Here is a 16869-nt window from a genome sequence, read left to right on the forward strand (position 1 = left end):
TGTGTGTGTGTGTGTGTGTGTGTGTGTGACAGAAAGAGAAAGTGAGCGCATACACACTTTATTGTGGCCTCTGTGGTATTTCAAGTGACTGGTTGTAGCTCTCATTACCACTTGTTTGTGTTCAGCTCTGTTGACACCTGTTAGATGTGACACAGGTGAATTTTAGCTTCTGTTAGAGTTGAATAGCCAGAGGCTTCCCTGATATGTGTGTACGTGTGTGTGCGTTTACATGCTCCATTCAGTTTTGACTGCACAACACACACATACACCAGACAAAAAGTTTTCTTCCTCTTTCTCTTCTTGTATCGACTCTGCATTAAGTCTAAGCCTCTGTTTGCATTTCATTACGGGCTCTGAAGAGCCTTTTATTAAGGCACAGACTCCCACAGCTGACCATGCAAGCTGTGGAAGTGAGGATTTAGTAATGTCACCAGAAGCTGGCATGTTGAAACTCTTGGAAAGTCACATCTTATTAATTATCTCCGCCAGGCATAAGCCTAGAGGGGATCATGCATCATACATCTGTCTGTCTTTCAGAGGCTGTAGTGAGCTCAATTTTCAAGCTAGAGTGAAGATACTGGTATCACATAAAACTTCACTGTTACCAACTATGTCATGCCAGCTTGTTGGGAAGAGGGCTAAATAACATGAATTTGAATATTGCTGTATGCCTGGGTCCCTAAACAGTATTGGATTTGCTTAAATCAGGGCTGAATAGAAAGCTGACACTCTTGTGGATTCGGTGAGCCCAGTTGTATGCATGTGTGATGATGTTTGTCCCCATAGCAGCCATTTCATTGTAGTGAGATCATTTTTTGAAACTTGAACATGATAGTGGTTACTTGTTGGAATTAAATTCAGTTACTGGGGTGATCTCATCAACTCTGTGCCAAAACATTAACCTTCTGAGTAGCAACAACTTCCACTGGGACACACAGTGGAAGTCAGGCAACATCAAGTGTAAATTATTTGGAATTTCAGCTTTTGTGAGTTTCTCCAAGAATGTAGCTTTCTGTATCTAGCTTATTATATTGTTGTAATGCCGCCTGGTTGCTTGTAATGTTCTAGATAAATAAAATATTATAGGAAGCCCAGGACACTTGATTACATTACACTATTCTCTGCATCTAAAAGAAAAAAACAGCCCATTCTCGCTCCCAGTGCATTAAATACGGCAGCTTGGTCAGTGCCTTTAGGCTTCAAACTTTGATGCTTTTATGTGATGTAGTAGTAAAGAGGTAGAACGTTTGCATTTGTAGGGGTGGATGGGTCAACAAACACAGGGCTTTCACATCAGAGAGTGGGGCCACCCCTGAAATCTGATTGGCCACCCCATTAACTTAAAGTATGATTGGTCTTCTGTCCAGTGAGAGGCGAGACCTTATTTTAAACCATTTGATGAGTAGTTTTAAATGTGCATTGCTTTCTTATGTAGGTAGCATATTTTTATCATCATATTTTCATCGATGGTGGTACAATTTTTTTTGAGGCCTTAAAGAATGAAGCTCTGAACCGACCTAAGTAGCTTTTTTTAACTTTATTTTGAAAGTATACGTTGCATATTTATTATTACCAACTTGACTGAGGAGCCCTGCATGTCTGAAAGTAATGCTAGAGTGGTGCCTACAGTGTCACAGTTTGAAGTGTAAGGCCACTGATCTATCTGCTGTATTTGACGAGCTTCAAGTGAGAACGTATGTGCTCAATAACCTGAAAACTTTATTCAATACTTTGCAAATCTCTGCTGTTGCATCAGGCAGTTGTGGATGCATTGCAGTAGGTGCTTCACCATCTGTTGCTGCGCTCTGCTGAGTGACCCCTTCCAGTTGTGCGTTTCTAGCTTTGCCAGTTTTGTTTAAGACATCAGTGTGGTTTGATCTAGCTATCAGACCACATTGAAAAACTTTGCCTGACTGTGTGTTGTAACAGCGCTGACACTGACTTGTAGTACTAGCTATTGCATTAAGATTGTGTAAACATGCTCTGATTTTAGTGAATCCAGATGGTTCAAATGAACCCATATTGATTTAATAAAAAACAGACGCATGATACAACTCTCACTTGGAGGAAGCCAAGCGTTCCATGTTTTACATCACTACTTCTTTTCTCCTTCCCGCAATAAAACAAAGGAACACATTCAATATTTCTAATAAGTCTCAGTAGATTCATTTGTACATGTAATTGGTGTCCAACATCAAACAAGAGCTAAACATTTATTTAAAGGGACAGTTCACCCCAAAATCAAAAAAGCATTTTCCCCCTCTGGCCCGTAATGCAATATTTATCCATCTATACTGTTTTGGTATGGGTTGCAAAGTTATGGAGATATTGGAGATAGCAATGTCTCTTTCCAGAAATCATGACCCGGTTGCTCAATCCACTGACACCAGATCATGTAGGATCTACTTTCTTTCTGCAGTAGAATCTACCAGAACTACTTTCTTTCTCATACAAATACGATTTTTGGAAAGAGACAAAGTTTTGACATTTTCAAATATATTTATGTTTTTTGGTGCTTTGGGCACCACAGACTTAGTGTCATTAAGTCCCATTATATTGGAGATATATCTCCATAACTCTGCATCTCACACCAAATTTATCTTGATGGTTAAATAGCACAACATGCCAGGGGAACAGTATGTATTTTTGATTTTTGGATGATCTGTCCTTTTAAAAACAGTTGATTTAATCTCTGCTTTATGTCAACAACAGCAAGTTTTTCTGCAGCTTCATTTCAGTGTCTTGTTGGCTGTGACATCTCTCCTCTGCTGCAGCCACATTTCAGCTCACTGTTGACCATACGTGCACATCAAACACTTAACGCATACAGCAAGTGAACAGTGTGCCACAACTTTGTGACCATCATTGATGCATGTGTATCTAGGATCACAGATTGAGACCAACTGATCATGAGACTTTCTTGGAAGGCTGGTGTAGGGTGACCAGATGAGAATGGGTGAAATTCAGGACAAGGAGTTCGGGATGGGGGTTTGTTATGAGAGAGATTCAAATAGATTTGTTATTAATATGACAGATTGTGAGGATGACATGAAGCGCAGTGTCCTGGCGCAGGTGACAGGTGTGTTACAGTCATTTTAAGTGAAACAAAGTTAAATTAATATGATTTATGTAGGGAAATAAACAACCAAAAGTTTGCTGATGCTGTCGTGCCAACCTTTATTTCACTTTTTTCATAACTTGAATCCTTTTTTCATCCATTGCTTCCACAGGTATTGTTAATGATTGATAATCATTGCAGAGTAGGGATTGGGGGGATGACCTTTTTTTTGGCTGCTGAAGGGGGGCATGTCAGAAAAAGTTTGAAAACCACTGGCCTAGTCAGTGCAATAGACAAGGACAAGGAAAACACACCAACAATATATTTTACAAAAATGAACAGGCCATTTCTTAATAACTAAAATCAGGAACTGTAGTGTACATGGCTGATTAGATCCAAATTTGTCCCTGAATTCTTCTGCTGTTTGTATTATTTATTTACATAATGGTTAATTTTTGAGACACAAAGGACAGGATTCGAGACAGCTGCTTTTTTGGGACGATTTTTCAGGATGTCTGCTCACCCCAGGCTGGTGACCTGCAGGTCTTTGTTCCTCCCCCGCCTGTTACAGTTCCTCATATGGCCTCAGGTAAACAGGAGTTTTGGCTCAATAACTGCAGGGAGGAATAAAATGTCTGCAGGACACCGGCTTTGGAATCCTGTTTGTTTCAAATGTTGAAGGTAACTTTTGCTTTAATCCATATATGAGCTTCTATCTGGAATTTCATTAATTGGAAAACACTTCTTTTTTTTGCATGCACCTCTCACAGCCTGTTTGGAAAATATCCTGCCACAACACACCGCTGAGGTCTCCACCTGTGGCTCAGTGTGATGAAGCCTTAAGAAGTGACTACCCTCTGTCCCTTCTTGGCCTGTCGCCTCCACCTGGCAGCACTGACTTGGCTGCAAAGCACATGGTGGTCACTAAAGCCACCACAGAGGTGCACTGACACACTCACCGCTCACCTCTGTCAAGTCTGCCTGGCAACAACAACCATAACAATGAGCTCAGCCTCTCACAGTCGATCAGGTAAGATCTAAAAAAAAATGCGAATAATGTTTCTGATTACAGATATGCATAACATGCATGTACAGTCATTCTTTTGTGATGAAGATTACCCAATAACTTTATAAGGGTTATTCATACATGCAATGTTTTTTGGTATTTGGGCTATGGCTTAATGCTCTAGATCAGTGTTTCTCAAACTTTTTCAGACCAACGACCACTTAACCAATAAAAGAAGAAACACAGACCACTTACCTCCCCAGATATCCAAAAACAATAGATCTGTTTACTACTCCAACAGTATATTACAGCTTAATAATGGCAGCTTTACAAACTGCATTGCTTACTCACTCATTGTCTCTGTTGCCATCTTAATGGGAGGAATGGTGATATATGGTGGATACCCTGTATGATGCCCCTGTAACCTTTGCATTTTCTCCCAGTGCAAAAAACTGTGAGGGCACCTTCATCATGTGTTTCTTAAGTTCATCATGTTTTCTCTCAAAAAATCCACTGTTAATCCACTGTATGACAGTTATGGAATATTTTCATATATATGCGTTCAGGCCGATACACTGATCGTACACATGGAGTTTGGTGCAGATCCGACCATGTACCCCAAAATTATAGCAATTTCCTGTTTCATGGCGAAACGCCAAAATTCGCCGCCACCTGACGTGCAGGCCCTTTATCAAAAATGCAAGCCTTCAATAACTTTTGATCACAATGTGGTCTAGATGGTAGCCAGCGATTTTGAAGTCATTATGATGAATTGTGTTGGACGATTTTGTTCAAACAGTACAGTACATACAGTACAAAAACGGCCACAAAATCCAAAATGACCTACTTCCTGTTGGGTTTAGCCCATGGCTCCAACAGGCTTTTTTGTACGTCCTGGTGTGTTCTGTCTGCGTACCAAGTTTCGTGCATGTCAAAGAAAAATGCCGTCGGGGCTCATCTTTAGATGGCGCTATTGAGCCATTTCGCCTCGCCCATTTCCAAGACCCTTAAAATATGTAATTTTTCACCGGGACTGACGCGCCCACCAAATTTGGCACTCCTCTGAATATGATAAGGCCCCCAAAAATGTGATTCATTTGTCTGAACGAGAATAATAATAATTCCTTCAATTTCAATAGGGTACTTGCACCGGTTCGGTGTTCGGGCCCTAAATATATTTGACCAATGAACTCACGGACCACTAGGAGTCGCTCGAGGACCACCAGTGGTCCGCGGACCACTCTTTGAGAAAGTCTGCTCTAGATGATGGCCAGTTTCATCCAGAGTATGTGTGTGCCTCTTTTGAGAACCAGAGTTCCATTTGGTTCCATTTTTTCCAGGCTGGTTTTAAACCTAGTTAGCACATGATTAAGCCAGAGCAGTAGAAAAGTGTTAAGTGAAAACCTGGATATAACAAAATTATTTTCTTTGATGTACAACCCCAATTCCAAAAAACATGTGTCACATTGTGTAAAACACAGATAAAAACAGAATGCAATTTTTTTGCAAAAACGTATATTCAGTGGACTACAGTACAAAGATGAGACACATAATGTTGAGTCAAACCCACAGCCACTGCATACGACTCAGTCTCAGCACATGAGGCAAACGCTTTACCAACTTAGTACCAGTGTAGTACCTGAACACTTTTCTATGAAGTTACGCTGTTGTGCGTGCTCAGTGTATTTTGGCATCGTCTTGCTGAAATAAGCAGAGACAGCTCTGAAAAAGACGTCGTCTGGATGGCAGCATATGTTGCTCCAAAACCTGTATGACAGATGATGTCACAGATGCTGGCTTGTATTGTTAGTGCTGGTAACAATCTGAGTGGTCCTTTTCCTCTTTAGCCCAGCAGACACGATGTCCATGATTTGTGAAAACAATCTGAAATGTGGACTTGTCAGACCACAGCACACTTTTCTACTTTGTGTCAGTCCATCTCTGATGAGCTCAGGTCCAGAGAAGCCTGCAGTGTTTCTGGATGTTGTTGATATATGTCTATTTGCATGGTAGAGTCTTAACTTGCATTTGTAGATGCAGCAACAAACTGTGTTTACTGACAACAGTTTTCCAAAGTGTTCCTGAGCCCATGTGGTATCCTTTATACAATTACATGCATTTTTAATGCAGTGCTGCCTGAGGGGTCAGAGGTCACAGTCAATCAGTACTGGTTTTCAGTCTTGCCTCTTACATGCAGAGATTTCTCTGAATTCTCTTTTAATGATACTTTTAATGATATTATGGATTGTAGATGATGAAATCCCTTATTTCCTTCAGTTTGAGTTCTTTAACTGTTGTAGTATTTGCCCACACAGTTTTGTGTGACCCTATCAACACTATTACACTGTTAACAATTAACTTGTTTACCTGTGGAACATTCCATACAGGTGTTTTTTTGAGCTTTCCACTTCTTTCCCAGTCTTTGTTGCTCCGTCCTATGTTTTTGAAACATGTTGCTGGGTAAAATTCAGAATATGTGTATATTTAGACAAAACAATATAGTTTACCAGTGTCGATATTAAATGACCTGTCTTTTTTTGGTCTTTTCATTCATGTTTTACCCAACGTCCCAACATTTTTTTTGCAATTGGGGTTGTAGTTGAGAATTTGGTTACAACTTGGCGAACAGACCAAACCTTCCGTTTAGAGTTTGAATTTTCTACAAGGGCTCTTCAGTCTTCTGAGGATGTAGTAATTTAATATAGTTGATTAGACTGTTGGCAAAACCACTAACTCCAGCATGTTGCATTGTTTAAACAGCAATTACACAGCAGTGTCTTGTAGAAGGGAAATGTTTGTCCAAGTATATATTTTTTTGTGGTGGTTTTATTGATTTGCACTTATGTTCACACATGGAAAACAATGCTGCCAAGAAAACAAATCGATGCAGGAAAGTATTATTGGAAGTATGAAATCCAATTATTAACTGAGGTTCTGAAGTAAAATGGGTGTTAAGTGGTTACTTTCAGCTAAAAGTCAAATTCAAGTTAATTCCACACCATTGCTGAATTAATGTTTTAAATTGCTGGGTACAAGTTTATTAATGTTCATTTGACTTGCTTAGCTCTCTAGTCACAATGCACACTGTGGCATGGATGGGTATACATGGATTTTGTAGCCACACAGTCTTGAGTCAGGTAATGGAAGTGAGGGTGTAATGTGTCCTCACTGATGTGGAGGCGGTTTGGTTTTGCAAAGTCTGATGTTGAGCAAAGCAGCGTGCAGTTTGTTTGTGGAAAGTGTCACCACTAAATTTAGCAGCACAGAAACCTGTTCTAGCACCTGAGAGAGGGAGAAAAACAGTGGAAAGGAGGAGTGAGGCGCCCTGCTCTCAGTGACAGCAGCAGCGCGAGTGACTGTTTTCTTTTGTTTTTGTTGCAATAATATAGACAATCAACATTTACCAAATAGACGGGACCTACTGCCTGTTCTGTCCACGTCTTTTTTTTCCTGCTTTCTTTGTCTGCATCACTCTTCTCTACATTTTATCATTTGAAAGCAGCAGAAGGTTAGCATTTTTTTTTTTTTACCTAAATGCTCTGTTGGCTTCCCAGGAAGAAAGTTGCCCAGATGATTCTTATATTTGGGCCATGGCTATGTAGCATTTAACTTGTGAGGCAGCTGGATTTGCAAGATCAGGAGATCATGCTAGAATCCATCTTGCCAGGCTCCAAGTCATCCGTTTGTGTCCACACACGAGGTGGTGCGAGCCAGTCAGTGTCCTGGGAGGGACTGCTGGCAGTTATGGGTGTGATTTCAGGTGAGCCTACAGCGAGAAGCATCCATGGAAATGATTTGTTGCATAGATACTGTGATAGCATCAGTTATATCAGAACTGAAGAGTATTTCTTCAATGAAATCAGAGCAAAGAACGACACAGATGGCTTTTATCGACGTAAAATATATTTTCAGTCTTCTCCCGGCCAGCTTCAGTGAGTTGATCTGTCTGGCTGAAGTTAGCCCATGTAAGACGTGTTGTCTGAAAGTGCTTGCCCTTTTCCAAACAGTTTCAACACTTCCCAGATGGTTCTATGTAACAAAGCATTTTGCAGCCGTTCAAGCAGCTGTGTTTACAAATACCCAGACAATTAGTAGGTGGCTCTGATTGTCTCATATTGCAAGACTAGTGAAATACCAATAATATTACTATCGCCTAATTTTTAACTGCAACTGTGTAGAAATACCAGGTGTGAACAGGCATGCAAAAAAAGACAAATCTCTGCTGGGAATATTTGAATGTTGATTTAGAATTCGAATATCAACCTAATGAATGAAGCTTGGATACAGCCCTGCTGGTCAAGAATTGTATAGCAGGTTTCTCTTCACATGCTCAGAAATGGATTCCCTGCTGTGCTTGACCTCAACCAATGAGGGCTTCCCATGCAATTTACTCAAAAACCCTCTTTTCTTAAATCATGACCATGGTGCAGATCTGGCTTATTCTTTTTTTTTTTTTTTTTATCAACTGCAGACTAAAGTGCACAAAAGGCCATTCATGTCTTCCCTTACCCATCATGCTTTGGCTGTCTCGGTTGTATTCACTGCAGTGATGTCACAGCCATTGTTTAATTGTTGTGGTGCTATTGGTCCTGTGTGGCACAAAGTGTGTTGCTGGCATCACCTTCTTTCCTCTTGAACTGTGAGTAGAGCGGTGCTGTGGTCCCAGCCAAAATGGTTTGCGTCAGAATGGATGTTTCAGGCCATCCAGATAACTGCGATTTTCTTCTTCCTCTTTTTTTTTCTTTAATACATTGTGTTATGTAAGTGGAACCTTGGAGTGGGGCATAATTTCCTTCTTTATTTTCCTCCTATTCAGATTATTTCCATGCTCTCTCTACTTTCAGCTCTCACAGGCTTTTTCCTTCAAGTATTTGGAAGCTTCTAAAATAACTAAAAGGTGTACTATTACAGTTGTGCTGTCGTCACTTTTGAGGTATGCTTGTCGATTTCCTGCTTATGTCATAGATAAAATCTGACTTACTTGTGCTTCTATGGCCAAAAATTCAGGTTTGAAGCAATGGAAAACGTCAATCCACAGTTGTATCATCTCATTTGGACTGTTTATTAAGGGAGGGACCCCTTTTTATTCGATCAAAATATGTCAGTTGATGGATAAACATACCATTTTTGGGAAACAGATGTCTTATGATTAATAATGAAGCCAAATTTTATATACAAAACAGTAACACCAAAGATAGGTGAGGAAAGTCCTGTTTAAATTTGCTATTAAAGGGACAAATCACCTCAAAATCAAAAATACATGCTTTTCCACTGGCGTGTATGGGTATTCATCCCTCTAGATTTGTGGTGTGAGTTGCAGAGTTTTGGAGATATCAGCCACAGGGATGTCTGACTTCTCAGTGATGTTGATCGGTATGCATCATGCATCCGTGACACACTGCAATCTGAAAGGATGCAACAAAATCACCATGTCCTATTCTTTCTCTGATAGTGCTACATTATGAACAGCAGTGAAACAGCCAAAGGTCCCCAGCTGTGGCGTGAGACTAAACTCTTGTCCCTGCAGGAGCGCAGACTTTTTAAAGTGTCTGTGTGTTTAGCTCTCAGTACTTTTGTAACTTCTAACTGAATCTCTGTTCAAAGTTCAGTTTCTCTCCTGTGTCGCTGTTTGCATTTTCAGGTATCTGCTAAGTTACTGCAGGTGAAAACACATTTCCCTTTTAGCTGCTTCATAATAAAAGCTTTTAAATAATAATACAATGGGCTTCTTGACTTTTATTGTGAAGATTTTGTATGATGTTAAACATACTTCATTTATGGCAGCTTGACTGAAGACAAGCTTGTCATGACATGGCCCTAGGGGAAACACTGCTATCTGAGGTAAAATTAAGTTAAGTATTACAACAAAATGTACTTAACATGTGACAAGTAAATGTAGCATTCCTCATCACTGGCCTCTCTCAAATATGACGGGACTAAATGGCACTCGGCTTGTGGTGCTCAAAGCACCAAAAATACCTTTCTAGTAGAAAGAAAGTGGTTCAGATAGATTCTAATGCTGAAAGAAAATGGTTCCTTCATGAAACTTCTCACAAGGTCTGTGGATTATCTTGAGAAAGTGGGTCATGGTATTTGGAAAGAGACACTGGTTATGCTTTGAGCATCACGAGCTGAGTGCCATTTAATCCCATTCTCCATATTGGGAGAAAGCAGACATCTCTACAGCCAATATTTCCAAAACTGTGCAACTTGCACCAAAAAAATCTAAATGGATAAATAGCACTACAGGCCAGGGGAAAAATATGTATTTTTGATTTTGGGGTGAACTGTCCCTTTAAGCTAAAACATTTCAAATGCCAGATTTTCTCTACCTTGAGGAGCTCTGAAATTAAGAATGAAGCTTTCACTCCTGTTAGCGGTTCATTTTCCCCTTGTCGCCCTCCTGTCTGTGCAGTATTGCAAAGCCCTTTTCCACTTATGACAGATCATCATTTCCCATTCTCCAACCACCATTTTAGAGCACTGAAGGGCCCTTTGTCTCACTTTAAACTTGGGTGGCAAAGGCTGGCATGTTGACATGCTACTTGGCATTTTGGAACCGGGTTTACGGCCTTGGAGCCAGAGCTAGAACACACACACAGACAAACTCTCTCATCCCGACAAGGCCCTCCCCTCCGCTTTCCAGCAGCAGTAATCGGTGGCAGGTCCCGGCTGAGGGGCGGGGGGGGGGGGGGTCTTGCGTCAATAAATCGTCATGCAGAGCGACTCCCCTCCCTGCAACACAAACAGAGAGAGGGTCCGTCTGCTGCTGGAGGCCTTGTGTAGCTTGTTAAAACCCTCCAAGGCCTGTGCAGTCTGACCAGAAAGAAAGCTCATGCTGGGTTTTGTACGTGTTGGTATTGTTTACTAGTCTAAGTCGGTATTTTACTTCTTGGAGCGATCCCAGCCTCTTCATCCTGTCCTTTCCATGATGATATAGTTGTTGCTGGCTGATAGTTGTGCTTTACACTGGCAGCCTGTACAGAATCTGCAGTTTTTTCTGGTTTCTTGTGTGTTTGCAGAGTGAGAATACACACTTTTCCCCTGTGGATTTGGTCACAGATAGCTGAATGTCCCTTTGGACTTATTTGTTGCACAAATCTTCTATTACTGTTCCATTCTGTGAATAAATGTTGTTTTTTGCACATGTGTTTTCACCCCTCTCTCCATCCTAAGATTAATTCACACCCTTCAGCATCATGCATACACCAAAACTGAGAGAGCAGAGCCCAAAAAAGGGTGTGGACAACAGCAAACACACTACCTTAACTGGCAGGTTTTTACATTAGTGGTTCTGGATGTGGGGACTTGCAGTTGTCTCTCTATAAGCCATCACATTGGTGCAGCGTTGAGGTACAGGGTGGGGGCCGCTGCAAGGAGTCTTAGGTTTTTAAAATAAACACAAGAATCGCACCTCCTCACTTTTCTGAGTCTTATTCAGAACGCTGATCCATGGCAGATGGTTGTGAATTATTCATGTCAAGTTTTTGGGACGAGCATGGCCATGTGTAGATTTTATCCCAGAGATTATTCAGTATCAGAGAGGAGGGGAGCAGTGATCGAGAGGGCTGACAGCACAGTAAGTGGTTTTCAAGAGATGGTCGAGTGTAAACAGCTGATGCCAGATAAGACTGTTGTTGTTTTTTTCTCCATTGTGATTGATGGAGCGCTGCAACGTCATTACGCAGGATTTAAGTTCCTTCTTTTACAGCTGTGACGGTCACTGTTCTGCTTTTCCTCATCAATTGTGTGGCCATGACTAGTTCCAGCATTCAGCTATTTGTGCTTTGATGTTAAAGGGATAGTTTGGATTTTTTGAAGTGGGTTTGTATAAGGTACTTATCCATAGTCAGTGTGTTACTTACAGTTGATGACGGTCAGCAGGCCCCCAGTTGGGAGAGGCAGAGAGGATTCCCAGCACGGGCACAATATTTTGCAGATGGGGTTAGTAGAAAAAGATTTTAGTCACATGAAAAAGGACCTACCTAAAAAAATTAAAAATTCCGTCCTTGTCTTGAGTTTCACAGGAAAACAGTGCCAAACAATTTAAGTGAATAGTGACCAGTTTTCAAAGATAAAAAACATTTTCACCATGTTTTTAGCCTAAATCGTCACTGTACATTCTGAGCTTGGAGCCACATTCACGTGCATGTACACACCCGTCTGACATGGGGGTGTGTGGTGTGACGGTGTGCGCACACAAGTGAACAGCATGTCGAGGCTTTAGGAGAATTGGATTACACCAGACAAGCAGTATGGAGACATCTCATCATTTCATGTTTTGTTTTTTTTTCATTTGAATACCGATCATTGTTCACTTCAATGGTTTGGGAGATTCTGCAACGCTGTAGGTAGAGTAGATAATGACTGCATTTTCAATTTTGGTTGAACTGTCCCATTAAGCACATTTACAGTACAATGCTGAGCCACCGTGCTGGGACTTCTCTCTGCTCCTCCAAACTGGGGGCACAACAATTGACATCTACTGTAGATACTACACTGACTATGGATAAGTACCTCATTCAACACTGCTTCAGATAATCCAAACTGTCCCTTTAAATGCTACAACGCTGAACTACAAATGCAGGGATGTGATTTCTTCTGGTGACACTTTTCCCTGTCAAATATGAAGTAAATGTTTTGGGTCAGGTTTTCTCTTTAAAACAAAATTTAAGCACATTAGTTGGACCCGAGCTCAAGTGAAGTGTATTGAGTAACCAAATTTAAGCTCAGGCATTAGATTTAGAGGTAATCAAAGTCAGCTGCTGTGTAGTTTAGTCTCCTGCCTCTGAAATAAGAGTAGTTTTTAATTCTCTCCCTTGCCCTTCCTTCTCTTCTGTCACTCTCATTTCCTATCTGTCTCTTTTTCCCTCTCTGTCTCTCAGTTTTAATCAGTAACTGTAATAAGGACTCGCAGTGGGAGCTATCAAAAGCCTGCAGTGGTGGATTAGAAGAGAGTGGCTAGTGTCTGGGCCAGGCCACTGGAAAGTGAGGCATAATCTTCAAACAGGGAGCTTAACCCCTGCTGGCCTACGCGGATGATTCCTCATTTACAGGGGCCATCGTCACAGGGAAAAGGCTCGGGGTGTTAATTGATATGTTTTAGTGCGAACGTTTGGAGAGTTGTTTAAAGATGACTAAAGTCAACCAAAGCAAGAAGGGAAAATAAGTTAATTCAGAGGAAGTTATTTAAGAAGTTTTTAGGGAGTGACGATGTTCACTTGATCTGCTCGCTGCTGCGCTCACAGTCACTACTGCTATCTAGTGATTGTCCAAAGAGCCAGAGGGACACAATAGCAGTCCCTCCTATCTGCGCTCGATGCGTTTGACTGCTGCAGAGATGTTATTGTTCTCATTTATCCTTGGCTCTGCAAAAATTTTCCTCAATGGAAAGATGGATGGGAATGACAGATGAACCAGACTAAACAGAAGCCTTTTTAAGAGAACAATGGGAGCTGCTGTGGAGAAATAAGATTATTGCCTCATTATTGTCCTCCTCTCCACAGTTTTCCAGAATATTCCATTCAAGTAATCTCATTGCCAGATGAAACAAGTGTGCAATTTAGCCTTCGGAAGAATTTATTAAGCATTCAAAGCTTTGCTTCTGCCGGAAGAGAAGCTCATAATCGAGTTATGGTTTTGTGCTCAAACTGCTGTGCTCTGTTCTTTCAAATAAACAAAGATCCACCAATCTTCTTTTTCTTCTTGAACTATTAATTATTCAGTGGTTTTCTGCTTGGTTCGGTAGCTAAATTAGGCAATATGGCATTTTTTTTTACATTTCTTGAAATAAGGACTGATAACGTACCTTTTGTGTCTGACTTTTTTCCCATTTCCTCTGGCTGGCTTTCAGCTGGTATGTCAGTGAAGTAGGCTGCCTTGAAGCTTTAAAGGGATAATTCACCCCAAAATCAAAAATGCATATTTTCCCCTTGGCCTCTAGTGCTATTTATCCATATAGATCTTTTTGGTGAGAGTTGCAGAGATGTCTCCCTTATCCAAAAAAATACCAGTGTCTCTTTCCAAAAATCATGACCAGGTTACTAAAAATAATCCACAGACCTTGTTGTGAGCAGTTTCTTTTTTTTGTAATTATCTTTTTATTTGACATCAATTTTGGTTACAAATATTTTACAATTTTCATAGCTCTCTTGTCCAGTTTTCCTTCTTACAGTCCTCTGCATATGTACAAGAAAAAAAACAAACAAAAACTAAAAACTTAGTTGCAGTCCTCCTGTGCTGAAACTCAATCATTAGTAGCCTATCAGTCCTTCACTTCCAAAGATGAAAATTCGAGTGAATCTCATAAACCATTCATCTTTATAACTTCAATCATGCTGTGTCTCTCTCTATCTGTGTTCTCCCACATAACAACAAGTAATCCTAAAACCCTATGATCTTCTACCTTACTCTGTCAGCCATTGGGTGAACCATTTTCATACACATGCCCAACTCTTATTCCCAGGAATGGTAACGATGTACAACCAAACTGAAGGGAGCTTACATTTCTGTATTTTTCTCAATGAAAGGAGGAAAGGAGTTTGAAACATTAATGGAGTTATACAAAGTCTGCTCTCACTGGGGTTATAAATTCAATCCGTTTGTACCAAATTTGGTAGAATTTGTCTTTTTGAGCCTTCAAAGAGTAAGTCAGTTTTTCCATCTTAAATATTTCCAAAATTACACCCTGCCAATCTTCCACTGTAGGTGCTGTTGTACTTAGCCACTTTCTGGTAATTGATTTTTTACTTGCAGCCAAAAGGGCCTGCAGCAGCTTTGTATCCCTCCTCTGTTTCAGACACACAACATGGCCCAAATAAAACATCTCTATATTCATGGGTAGATGAATTTAAATACTGTACACAATATTTTATGGATACCCTTCCAGTATGAAGGCATGCCCAGAATATGTGTGAATGGTTTGCCTCCACTGACCCACATTGTCTCCAACATATAGAACTTTTAGCATTATCTTTTTCCTGGTGTGGGGTCTTAAAAAATCTTACTATGTTTTTCCAGCAGTGCTCCCTCCACTCCATAGAGTTAGTTGAGGACCACTGAAAGCTGCATATCTCCCCCCAAGCCTCCTCCGAAATCCCTACTCCTGCTTCTTTTTCCCATTTTTCCTTAATTTACAGAGTGTTTTCATTTTTGTCCAGAAATAGAGCATTGTACAGCTTAGAAATTGATTGGGAGGGAATCGAAACAAGGGCCGACTTTAAAGTCCTGAAGAACTCAGATTCTGCTTTTGAAAAATCAGCAGGTCTGCATTTCTGATTAAAATGATGGTGCAATTGGAGGTATCTGAAGAAATCCCTCTGCTCTAGGCCATGTTCATCCTGTAAATATTGGAAACTCTGTATTGTGTTTTTGTGTGTAAATGAAAGATAAGTCCTTTCTGTATCCAGGATTCAAATCTGTTGTCTCCTCTATTAGGAACAAATTCTGTATCATAAGCACACCATCTAAAGAGCCTGAGCATGTTATGAATTTCATATGATTTAATCACTTTTTGCCATATCTTCAACGTAAAATTGATCCAGGGGTTGTTCCTCTCTTCCTATTGAGCCATCAAACCTCTATCTGCAATTTTGGCCTACAGAGGGAAATTTAAATGTTGTGAGCAGTTTCATGTCAGAATTACTTCAGTGAAATCTACTGTAGCTACTTTAGAATAGGGGTGCAACGGATCACAGAATTCAGAGTTTGCATGGTATCATGGTTTTGAGTCATGGATCGGATCATTCTTTGGATCCGCCAAAAAAAAAGAGAAAAAAGAGCTGGGATTAAGATTAAATTATTTTAAAAATGCAATGAGCTTTGATCTCGTTCTGTCTGTAGTTGTCACCATAGTAATATAATGTGATGATAATATTAAAAATTATATATATGATAATTATATATGATGAAAATTACTGTATTGTATTATACTGTACGATGTATATACTATAGTACATATAATAGATAATTATACACTGTACAGTATAATACGCTACTACTACACTATGTAATCTGGCTCAATGTCTGACCTACAGTACTATCTGATTGGTTAGATGTCACAAGCAGTAGCCAATCAACACAGACACTCTGTGTCACAGACAGACACACATAAAGCTGCACTGGTGAGCAGTGAGGAGCTGTGCAAGTTAAGATATTGCCACGGTTTCACTAAATATAACAATCTTATGATCTGTTTCTTTGACAACAGCATGGTTACATCAGTTAAAATGCTTGGGATTTCACTTGAGACAATGTGACAGCATTTAAATCAGTTGCCCCTCACAGAAATGTGTTGTACAGTAAAACACAGCGTGCCATTCACAGCAACTCTGCGTTGAGGTTCAGGTTATTATTACTTATATTAAAGTAACAGCGAAAAAAGCTTAAAAGTGTGTTTCACACTATGGTGGTTACATGTAGTTTGTGAACCACATACGTGCCGAACTGTGGGGGGCGATCCGTACAGAACATTAGAATCTATAGAAACTACCTTATTTCCCCTTGATAGAAAAGTAGTTCCTACATGCAATTGCTCATAACAAGATCTGTGGATTATCTTGAGTAAAAAAATATTTTTGAAAAGAGACACTGGGTTGGATTTTTTTAAAATGTGTTTTTTTTTGGAGAAGGAACATCTCTAAGAAGTTTCTGTAGATTCTATAGTAGTTTTGGTAGATTCTCACCTTGCGAGACAGCTGGTTTTGCAAGATCATGAGATCACGTGAGAATCCATCTTGCCAGGCTTCAAGTAATCCGTTATCCAAAAGTTGTGCAGCCAATCAGTGCCCTAGGAAAGACTACTGGC

At 40.3% G+C, this 16869-nt stretch overlaps 1 protein-coding gene across 1 annotated transcript in view; it reads left to right on the forward strand.

The window, feature by feature from the left end:
• The first annotated feature begins 3835 nt into the window (after positions 1-3835).
• Positions 3836-16869, forward strand: part of hdac4 (histone deacetylase 4) — a 204797-nt gene continuing 191763 nt past the window's right edge. The window contains exon 1 of the mRNA XM_084724281.1: positions 3836-4088. Within this exon, the coding sequence (XP_084580407.1) occupies positions 4061-4088 (28 nt within the window). The 5' untranslated portion in view covers positions 3836-4060. The remainder of the gene's footprint in view (positions 4089-16869) is intronic.

Source organism: Lutjanus erythropterus, chromosome 8 (genome assembly GCF_056507025.1).
Source record: "Lutjanus erythropterus isolate fLutEry1 chromosome 8, fLutEry1.hap2, whole genome shotgun sequence".
Classification (NCBI taxonomy): domain Eukaryota; kingdom Metazoa; phylum Chordata; class Actinopteri; order Lutjaniformes; family Lutjanidae; genus Lutjanus; species Lutjanus erythropterus.